Genomic DNA, 11,037 nt, shown 5'->3' on the forward strand with positions numbered 1-11,037 from the left:
GTTGGAAGACAAATCTCCGTCCCAGTCTCAGGTCTTTTGCAGACTCCATCAGGTTTTATTCCAGAATGGTCCTGTATTTGGCTCCATCCATCAATTTTAACCATCTTCCCTGTCCCTGCTGGAGAAAAGCAGGACCAAACCATGATGCTGCCACCACCATGTTTGACAGTGGGGATGGTGTGTTCAGAGTGATGAGCTGTGTTGCTTTTACGCCAAACATAACGTTTTGCATTGTTGCCAAAAAAGTTCAATTTTGGTTTCATCTGACCAGAGCACCTTCTTCCACATGTTTGGTGTGTCTCCCAGGTGGCTTGTGGCAAACTTTAAACAACACTTTTTATGGATATCTTTAAGAAATGGCTTTCTTCTTGCCACTCTTCCATAAAGGCCAGATTTGTGCAATATACGACTGATTGTTGTCCTATGGACAGAGTCTCCCACCTCAGCTGTAGATCTCTGCAGTTTGTCCAGAGTGATCATGGGCCTCTTGGCTGCATCTCTGATCAGTCTTATCCTTGTATGAGCTGAAAGTTTAGAGGGACGACCAGGTCTTGGTAGATTTGCAGTGGTCTGATACTCCTTCCATTTCAATATTATCGCTTGCACAGTGCTCCTTGGGATGTTTAAAGCTTGGGAAATCTCTTTCTTCACAACAGTATCTCGGACCTGCCTGGTGTGTTCCTTGTTCTTCATTATGCTCTCTGCGCTTTTAACAGACCTCTGAGACTATCACAGTGCAGGTGCATTTATACAGAGACTTGATTACACACAGGTGGATTGTATTTATCATCATTAGTCATTTAGGTCAACATTGGATCATTCAGAGATCCTCACTGAACTTCTGGAGAGAGTTTGCTGCACTGAAAGTAAAGGGGCTGAATAATTTTGCACGCCCAATTTTTCAGTTTTTGATTTGTTAAAAAAGTTTGAAATATCCAATAAATGTCATTCCACTTCATGATTGTGTCCCAGTTGTTGTTGATTCTTCACAAAAAATACAGTTTTATATCTTTATGTTTGAAGCCTGAAATGTGGCAAAAGGTCGCAAAGTTCAAGGGGGCCGAATACTTTCGCAAGGCACTGTAATTGAAAATCGACCAGCACAGACGGACCAGTAGGACTTTGCTCTTTTGATTTTTTTACTCGGACCGTATTTGCACTTACAGTAATGAGAGTATGTCTAGCCTTTTGGGGGCCCTAAGCGATATTTGGTCTGGTCCGCCCCACCTCGCAATATTATTATATTATTAATGCCCCCCTGTCTTGCCAGGGGATATAGATGATATATAGATGATAAGTTGATTTTGATTGGCCCAACCAGCGGAACGCCTCCAAATGGTACCACCTCACAACACCAAATATGAAGATATAACCAAGAGTGGCGCAGTCTAAACTGGCAACGGTCACCGCAAATTAACATTCTTATTTAATCAACACTGTCAAGTACAAATATAGTAATGTTATATCGTAGTGAACAATCTAATGATTAAAAGTCATTTGTAATGACAGTTTTCTTTGCAATAAGTTTTTACATTCATTTGGTAGCACCCCTTGAATTGCCCTGTTTTTTTCTACATGTACATCAAATCAAATGTATTTATATAGCCCTTCGTACATCAGCTGATATCTCAAAGTGCTGTACAGAAACCCAGCCTAAAATCCCAAACAGCAAACAATGCAGGTGTAAAAGCACGGTGGCTAGGAAAAACTCCCTAGAAAGGCCAAAACCTAGGAAGAAACCTAGAGAGGGACCGGGCTATGTGGGGTGGCCAGTCCTCTTCTGGCTGTGCCGGGTAGAGATTATAACAGAACATGACCAAGATGTTCAAATGTTCATAAATGACCAGCATGGTCGAATAATAATAAGGCAGAACAGTTGAAACTGGAGCAGCAGCACAGTCAGGTGGACTGGGGACAGCAAGGAGCCATCATGTCAGGTAGTCCTGGGGCACGGTCCTAGGGCTCAGGTCCTCCGAGAGAGAGAAAGAAAGAGAGAATTAGAGAGAGCATATGTGGGGTGGCCAGTCCTCTTCTGGCTGTGCCGGGTGGAGATTATAACAGAACGTGGCCAAGATGTTCAAATGTTCATAAATGACCAGCATGGTTGAATAATAGTAAGGCAGAACAGTTGAAACTGGAGCAGCAGCATGGCCAGGTGGACTGGGGACAGCAAGGAGTCATCATGTCAGGTAGTCCTGGGACATGGTCCTAGGGCCCAGGCCAGTTGAAACTGGAGCAGCAGCATGGCCAGTTGGACTGGGGACAGCAAGGAGTCATCATGTCAGGTAGTCCTGGGGCATGGTCCTAGGGCTCAGGTCCTCCGAGAGAGAGAAAGAAAGAGAGAAGGAGAGAATTAGAGAACGCACACTTAGATTCACACAGGACACCGAATAGGACAGGAGAAGTACTCCAGATATAACAAACTGACCCTAGCCCCCCGACACATAAACTACTGCAGCATAAATACTGGAGGCTGAGACTTGCAGTGAATGAACGGCAGTGAATGAACGGCCTACTGTATAGGAATGGCATATGTTCCTCAATAGAGCCCCCCAGGCCGAGGCCAACAGGCCCTTCAGGGTGTCTGCCATCACAGATGCATGTAGCAGACCAACACACTGAAAGGCCCTAGGCATACACTACAGCCGTCACATATGAGATTATATGAGTTTATGCACAGGATTGCAGATGTAATTGCAGGATACGGCCAAATTCCTAAGATGAATTCTTAAGAGGAAACTCCTGCGACTGTCCAGTCTCCATTAGTGTGAGAAATATTCGGATACACCTTGGCAAGTTTAGACGAGTGTCTTTTGTGTCTGCTCCTGCTAAGGTGTAGGCCCGGACCACTCTGTTTAATTTCTAACTGCTTGTCTATCTGATGCAGACATTTGGGCGATTGGCTGCATCTTTGCGGAGCTGCTGACGTCCGAGCCCATCTTCCACTGTCGCCAGGAGGACATTAAGACCAGTAACCCCTTCCACCATGACCAGCTGGACAGGATATTCAGTGTCATGGGCTTCCCAGCAGGTCTGACCAGCACACACATACACACACCTGATAAGACCATGTAGAACATTCATTAAGAACCCAGTTAGATTCTCACGGTCATGAAAGTCGTGACGTGTTTTGGTAAAGTCCTCAACATCAACCTTGTCCTTCTCTTGTACTTGTTGTTGTACAATATGTACAGTAGATTACATTATCCTCCGAAGGCCGCAAGTAGAAGAATTGGGTTAAAGTGACCTGAAGTTTTGTCTGTTTTTTTATTTATTTGGTCAGATAAAGATTGGGAGGACATCAGGAAGATGCCCGAGTACCCCACCCTTCAGAAAGACTTCAGGAGAACGACGTGAGTGGAGAAGGCTTGACATTCGGACCCTACCTGGGCTCTCTCGGCTCTCAAAAGACACCTGAACCCTTTGCACACATCGAACATCGCATCTGAACCTTTCTCCTCAGGCTGACAGCCTTCTGAGACTATTCACTTGCTATAAGATGTCTGTTTTACATGTGCTGTGCTTCACCCATTCACAGGTATGCAAATAGCAGCCTCATCAAATACATGGAGAAGCATAAAGTCAAACCTGACAGCAAGGTTTTCCTGTTGGTAAGCACACTGTCTAGTAACCAGTATATTCTTTAACTTTAATTGCCAATTTATGGAGGGCATGCTACTGCTTCCTTGATTTTCACTGGAGAGTATAAGATAAGGACCTATCGAGATATAAGAGCTGTAAAACCAATATGCCTGGTTGGCTGATTGGGTTTGCTTGGCACCACTAACTTAGTGTTCATCCACCACTTTTCAGCTCCAGAAACTCCTCACAATGGACCCCACCAAAAGGATTACTTCTGAACAGGCACTGCAGGACCCCTATTTCCTGGAGGAGCCCTTACCAACCTCAGAGTGAGACCTCCTAAACTTTATTTTCCAGACTCGGTCATGATCATAGCTACCCTCTCCACACATGAACCCATTCACATCTTCATCACGAGAAGTCTGTTTGATAAACTAACAATGGAGGCCGTTGCTTCAGTGAACTTAAAACGGAGCACTTCCAAATCATTCCTTGAATTGTGATTTCATAGTCGGGTATGTTTTGAATTTCTAGATTCCTGTTTTTATCTTGGCCAGCCTGGTTGGGATTTGGTTTCTTGACATAGTTTTTTGTTATTTGTACACACCACACCCAGCTACTCAGTTATTTCACAAACAACTGATTGTGTGTATCCCTCATTTCGTTTTCTCCTGTAGTGTATTTGCCGGATGTCAGATACCTTACCCGAAACGAGAGTTTCTGAACGAAGATGAGCCGGAAGAGAAAACAGAGAAGGTAAATAGAGTTTTGGTGGAAAGGTTTGGGCTATAGACTACAAGTGAAATACTAGGATATGCATCGAGAACCCCTCACAATTGACAATCCTTAGCCATTTGCTGTTATTAACAACTGCCATCATGCTGTCTAAAAATACCCAGAACACCTTAACCCCTTACACTCGTGGGAATTGGCCTACGGTGCATTCGGAAAGTATTCAGACCCCTAGACATTTTGTTACAGCCTTATTCTAAAATTGATTGAATTGTTTTTCCCCCCTCATCAATATACACACAATACCCCATAATGACAAAGCAAACAGTTAAGATTTTTTTGCTAATAAAAAAAAGCACATACATACATACATACATACATACATACATACATACATACATACACACATTTACATAACTATTCAGACCTTTTACTTAGTACTTTGTTGAAGCACCTTTTGCAGCGATTACAGCCTCGAGACTTCTTGGATATGACCTACAAGCTTAGCACACATATATTTGAGGAGTTTCTCCCATTCTTCTCTGCAGATCCTCTCAAGCATCAGGTTGGATGGGGAGCGTTGCTACACAGCTATTTTCAGGTCAGAGATGTTCGATTGGGCTCTGGCTGGAACACTCAAGGACATTGAGACTTGTCCCGAAGACACTCCTGCATTGTCTTGGCTGTGTGCTTAGGGTCATTGTCCTGTTGGAAGGTGAACCTTCACCCCAGTCTGAGATCCTGAGCGCTCCGGAGAAGGTTTTCATTATGGATCTCTCTGTACTTTGCGACGTTCATCTTTGCCTCGATCCTGACTAGTCTCCCCGTCCCTGCCTACCTGACCAAGGCCCTTCTCCCATGATTGCTCAGTTTGGCAGGGCGGCCAGCTGTAGGAATAGTCTTGGTGGTTCCAAACTTATTCCATTTAAGAATGGTTGAGGCCACTGTGTTCTTGGGGACATTCAATGCTGCAAAAGAATTTGGTACCCTTCCCAATATCTGTCCCTCGACACAATCCTGTCTCAGAGCTCTACGGACAATTCCTTCAACCTCACGGCTTGCTTTTTGCTCTGACATTGTGTGCATTTGCACTGTCAACTGTGTGACCTTATATAGACAGGCGTGTGCCTTTCCAAATCATGTCCAATCAATTGAGTTTACCACAGGTGGACTCCAATCAAGTTGTAGAAACGTACTTTCTGAATGCACTGTATATAAATAGGGATAAGTTGAAATGTGTCTTTACAGAAGGAATATGGAAAGCATATGCATAACCATGGTGGCAATGAAAAGGGAACAGTTTGGAGATTATTGGGAAGTCATTTGACTAAACGTGAGGCCAAAACAGTTCATCTGCCACAAGACTGAATCCAAACATTACGCTGTTGATTTTATGTGCATTTTTTACATTTACTATACTTTGACGCATTTGAAATATGAAAATACTCTGTATACATTCAGTAACATAAGAATATTCATGGAAATGTGGGTAGGTGCAACATAAGACAGGAGGGAGAGTTCTAACTGGTGTCTCCAAGTGGCCACACACCTCTCTAGAGTGTGCACAGGTCCTACGTAAATGCATTTTATGACTCAAAGAAGAGTCTCTCATAGCTATGCCGTTGAGGAACTAGAGCCAGCAGACTTGGTTTTCTTTGGAACACAGCCCTGCATCCCCGACCTTCGCACAATTCCTGTTGTTGTTTACACGTTCCAAAAAACGGTCCATTTATAAATCACAATCTGGTCATGTCGGCATCATTTCAAATTCCATTGCCAACATGTCTAGCTAAGTTACGCCTCAATATGCAAGTCCCTCTTGTTTTATTATTATTATTATTTTTTAAAGGAAGTCAGTCAGGCTTTCAGCTTACTCTTCAGAGTTGTAATAATTTTGAAATTGCAACTAAGTAGTGCATCAGCAGTTTCTCTTGTCATTGCAGACCTTAGATATCTCTGTTTTTTAGGCCATAGATGTTCTCTTTTTGTTTGGTGTAAATGTATATATATTTTTTTCTCCCTTTTTCTCCCCAATTTCGTGGTATCCAATTGGTAGTTAGTCTTGTCTCATCGATGCAACTCCCATGCGGACTTGGGAGAGGCGACGATCGAGAGTTGTGCGTCCTCCGAAACACTACTCAACCTCGCCGCACTGCTTCTTGACACAATGCCTTCTTAACCCGGAAGCCAGCCACACCAATGTGTCGGAGGAAACACGTACACCTGGCGACCGTGTCAGCGTGCATGTGCCCTGCCCGCCACTGGAGTTGCTAGAGCGCAATGGGACAAGGACATTCCTGCCGGCAAAACCCTCCCCTAACCCGTACGACGCTGGGCCAATTGTACGCCGCCCTCTGGGTCTCCCGGTCACAGCCAGCTGCATCAGAGCCTGGACTCGATGCCAGGATTTCTAGTGGCACAGCGAGCACTGCGATGCAGTGCCTTAGACCACTGCGCCACTCAGGAGGCTAGGCCATTGATTTTGTTGTAATGTTTGAGTCACTCAGATATCACGTGAACACACACAAGACATGGCAAAATGAGGGAAGGGGTTTGGGAACCACTTGCGTAAGACACTGCCTCCGGATCACATATACTGCTGCAGCATTGGCACCCGGGTCACATATCCCGCTGCAGCATGAGCCTCCGGATCACATGTACTGCTGCAGCATGAGTTCACATCTGATCCAATTTCATCTCTACTTGTGTCCTATGCACTAAAGGAGTCACTGTTTTAGGAGAGGGAATGGCATGCCATGGGATAATAAGGACAAGCTGCACAAACAGCAGCAGCTGCACCCAGCACTCCAGAAGAGGTCCATTGACCTCTGGAAGTAAAGGCACTCCAGTTAGCCTGCCCCCTGATAGCACACAGTCTAAATAATGATAGGAAAATAAAATAAATGAAGTAAAACTGAATCTGTCAGGTGGTGGTCTATAGTTCATAGGCCACCGGTGGATGAGTGAGATACGAATCAAGAGGAAATCCCAGGCCTTCTCTGTCATACACTCTCGATGGATACCTCCAGGGCCGCCCCATGTGCCCCCCCCCACCCACACACTCTGTAATTGCATCTTTGCCCCCCCAGTTTTATCATTGGAATGTGATACAAAACGAGGCAACGGTGTGCTTTAGGATAATGTGGACGCCTCCGAGTGGTCGGGTAGGCTGTTTGGAGTGTTTATCCGGGTGGATGTCACCCCCCACTTCTAAAACCAAAGTTGCACCCCTGCATATCTCACTAAGCTCTCTATGCATATCTCACTTAAGGTAAATCTCACTAATGTTGAGCCTTTCCCCCGATAGAAGATAGTCTACAGGAGGCTTTATTTGGACAATAGTGTTATTGATCATGTAGGCTGGCTGGTTCCGGCATGAGTATCAAACACCATGTTATGAATATGCCAGACCATACAGAAAGTATGACACCGAGCCAAATCAGTGTATACGAGGTGAAAGGGAGTGCATGTGCGTACTACAGCCAGAAAGATACTAGTCCCCTCCTCACAGAGTGGTTTCTGCCATTCCACAGCCCTACATCACATTAGCAGCTGTTTTCAAGTAGGCAACACCTGATACAAGTGTTGCCTCAGAGCAGCCGTCATGAAGGCTGCAGGGCCTCTGCCAACCTGGGCCAAGAGGGTATAATAATAATAATGAGAGGGACTCACTGTTTTCCAGTTGTGTAAAAAGTACCCAACTGTCATACTTGATTAAAGGTAAAGATACTTTAATAGAAAATGACTCAAGTAAAAGTCACCCAGTAAAATTCTACTTCAGTAAAATTCTGAAAGTATTTGGTTTAAAATATACTTAAGTATCAAAAGTAAATTTTGAAATAATTTCAAATTCCTTATATTTGGAAATCCATGGGCACATTCAGACATAATTTAGAAATGAAGCATGTGTGTTTAGTGATTCCACCAGATCAGAGGCAATAGGGATGACCAGGGATGTTTGGTTGATAAGTGTGTGAAATTGATTATTTTCCTGTCCTGCTATGCATTCAAAATGTAACTGAGTACTTTTGGGTGTCAAGGAAAATGTATGGAGTAAAAAGTACAATATTTTGTAGTGAAGTAAAAGTAGTCGAAAATAAAAATAGTAAAGTACAGATACCACAAAAAACGACTTAAGTAGTACTTTAAAGTATTTTTACTTAAGTCCTTCACACCACTCTTGTTTTCTTGACCCCAAAGTTCACATGTCTCAGCCTTGTGGTTGTGGATAGATTGAGAACATAGGAGGCTGCTGAGGGAAGGACTGCTCATAATGGTGGGAACGGAGCGAATGGAATGACATCAAACACATGGAAACCATGTATTTGATACCATTCCACTCATTCCACTCCAGCCAGGTGCCATCCACCTCCTGTGGTTGAGAAGTGGTAAGCTGGGCTGAGGACTCTGAGCAAACAAACCCCTGACCACAATACTGGGTACATACTGTACTAACCAGTTCCCAACTATTGGGGAGGGTGACAATGATGGATCAGTGATCCATTGTTCATTTGGCTGTTGTTCACAGCAATGTTGCCTTGATGCCATTTTCTGAGTGAGCATTTTCCATAGTGACCTTATGTACAGTGTGTATGAATGTCTGACTACACTTTTACTCAAAGGAATCTGTGAGTGTGTTGGTGCACAATGGCAGATTACAACATTACAACAGTTATACTCTAAGGAACCTGTCAGGGTGTCCTTCTCTAACTGAACACTTGTGTGTGTTTGTCCTCCATCAGAACCAGGCCCAACAGCACCAGCAGACGACAGCCCAGGCCCAGGCCCAGCAGCAGAGCGGCACCCAGCAAGCCTCCACCCAACAGAACTCTGCCCAGACCAACGGTAACACAGGTGCTACGGGAGCCAACAAAGGTGGAGGCCTCCAGCACGGCCAGGACCAGGGGCCCCCAAACAAGAAACCTCGGATCGGGCCCTCTGGGGCCTCCTCCGGCACTGGGGTCCACCAGTCCGAGTACCAGGTTAGAGTTTTTACAGCTTTACACTTATCCATAGTGTTACTGTCCATTTTGATTGAAAGGAAATGAAAGGCATAGACATTGCTTCAGTCACCAATGGTTGAGGAGCATGCCTACATTTATTATCTGGAGTTGAGATTAAAATGTGTTTAATCCAAATGTCAGCAAATGTAATAGATTCAAAATGTCAACATATGTCAATATAGGCCCTTGGGAGACCCGAAGGACCCAGTGCTTCTTTATTGATGATTTGACTAGAGAGCAAAGATACGTACAGAAGGGGATGTCAGGGACGTGCAACACTTGTGAAAAGACACAACAGCCTCAACTCAGACCAGAGCGGAGCATTGTGCTATCTAGTGGGAATACAGGTCATGTGATATCAGGATGATTAGTGTCCTTCCTCTAGTTCGCACTAGCCTTCTGATGAAGGTTTAAGCAAAACATTGTGCTGTCCTATCACTGTTGTTCCCCGTCTTGACGCCTGCTCTAACTTTTGGGGGGGGGGGACTCTACAATGTGTCAAAAGCTTTCCACAAGGTTGAAGGGATTATAGCTTTCACCTGGTCAGTCTATGTCATGGAAAGAACAGGTGTCCTTATTGTTTTGTGCACTCAGTGTATAAAGTGGGTAGTGGAATCAATAGTATGTATTAGAACAGCAGAGTTGACTGTGTGTGTAAGGGTTGGATGTGTGGGTAGTCTGTGCAAATCATCTTTAATGTGCAGATAGTCTCTAAGGTGCAGGTCTGTGCAGGGAGATAGCTAGGTTTAACCTTTCAGCAGTCTGATGGCCTGGTGGAAGAAGCTACTCCGATACCGCCTGCCAGATGGTAACAGAGTGAACAGTCCGTGGCTCGGGTGACTGGAGTAGTGACTGATAAAGGGGACAGAGTGGAGAATGTGGTAGAGAGGGTCTTATTACGTATGAGTAAGGTGAGATAAAGGTGACCTCCCTGACCTTGTCCGGACCACAACTGTAGTCTGTTCAGAGGTGTCTCCTGGCTTGGCCCGTGCCGTGTGGGGTGCTGCTTGACTGACTGACTGACTGGGCTATATTTAGCAGGGGGCTGAGGTTGCATGTGGACAGCTGCTGGGCTCTTCAAATTCAAGACTCACCAGAACAGATGTATAAATATCCCCTTGCTTTCTGGATGGGCAGACCGAGTGGAACAGAGAGCTAGCTTGCTGTGGCGTCACATTCCGCGCCCTAATTTTCTCCTCATTGATCACTCTCCCCGAGGCTATGGTATCCCAATGTGCACCACTCGCTCCCCCCCTCTCTCTGTGAGTGCGGATAGATAGACTGGATAGATAGACTGCTAGACAGGCGGCGATGTGTGGGTTGTAGTCAGAGATGTATGGGAGTATTTTTTTTTTTTACGAGGTCTCCATACTTCAGGAGTTTCAGCCACGTTCTGCTCCCATCCCCTCCACCCTCCACCCAAGCCCCCTGGGCCCCAGTCCAGCAGCAGGTCCTCAGGGCCACTCTGGTGGCTCAGAAGAAGGGTTTCTCATCTGAAGGCCAGTGACTTCTGCCTTTTTTTGTTGTTGCCTTTTTAGGACATTTGGCCTTAGGCCCAGTCTGAGCTGGTTTAGAGTGAGTCACGGTCCGTAATCAGTCATCTGATTCAGAGCCGGCTTTCTTTATAGCTGTAGTATAAGGTGGGTGGTTAGCCCTTCTATTGATGTGGTGGCTCAGTCCCCCAGATGATTGATTTATTCAGACGAACAAAAGCAATCAT

At 45.1% G+C, this 11,037-nt stretch overlaps 1 protein-coding gene across 5 annotated transcripts in view; it reads left to right on the top strand.

Annotated features, from left to right (window-relative positions):
- Positions 1-11,037, top strand: part of LOC118386817 (cyclin-dependent kinase 19) — a 77,606-nt gene that overhangs the window by 59,309 nt on the left and 7,260 nt on the right. For 4 of the 5 annotated variants that reach the window (XR_004826294.2, XR_004826293.2, XM_035774674.2 and 1 more), the window contains 6 exons: positions 2,888-3,031; positions 3,284-3,353; positions 3,539-3,611; positions 3,814-3,911; positions 4,260-4,338; positions 9,057-9,296. Coding sequence is in view for 3 of the 5 variants with exons in the window: in XM_035774674.2 (XP_035630567.1) it covers positions 2,888-3,031; positions 3,284-3,353; positions 3,539-3,611; positions 3,814-3,911; positions 4,260-4,338; positions 9,057-9,296 (704 nt within the window). In the remaining 2 variants the exon portion in view is untranslated. Of the gene's footprint in view, positions 1-2,887; positions 3,032-3,283; positions 3,354-3,538; positions 3,612-3,813; positions 3,912-4,259; positions 4,339-4,862; positions 7,344-9,056; positions 9,297-11,037 lie in introns of those variants that run through there. The other variant, XM_052523498.1, reaches the window with a different exon arrangement.

The sequence above is a fragment of the Oncorhynchus keta genome, chromosome 8 (assembly GCF_023373465.1).
Source record: "Oncorhynchus keta strain PuntledgeMale-10-30-2019 chromosome 8, Oket_V2, whole genome shotgun sequence".
Lineage (NCBI taxonomy): Eukaryota > Metazoa > Chordata > Actinopteri > Salmoniformes > Salmonidae > Oncorhynchus > Oncorhynchus keta.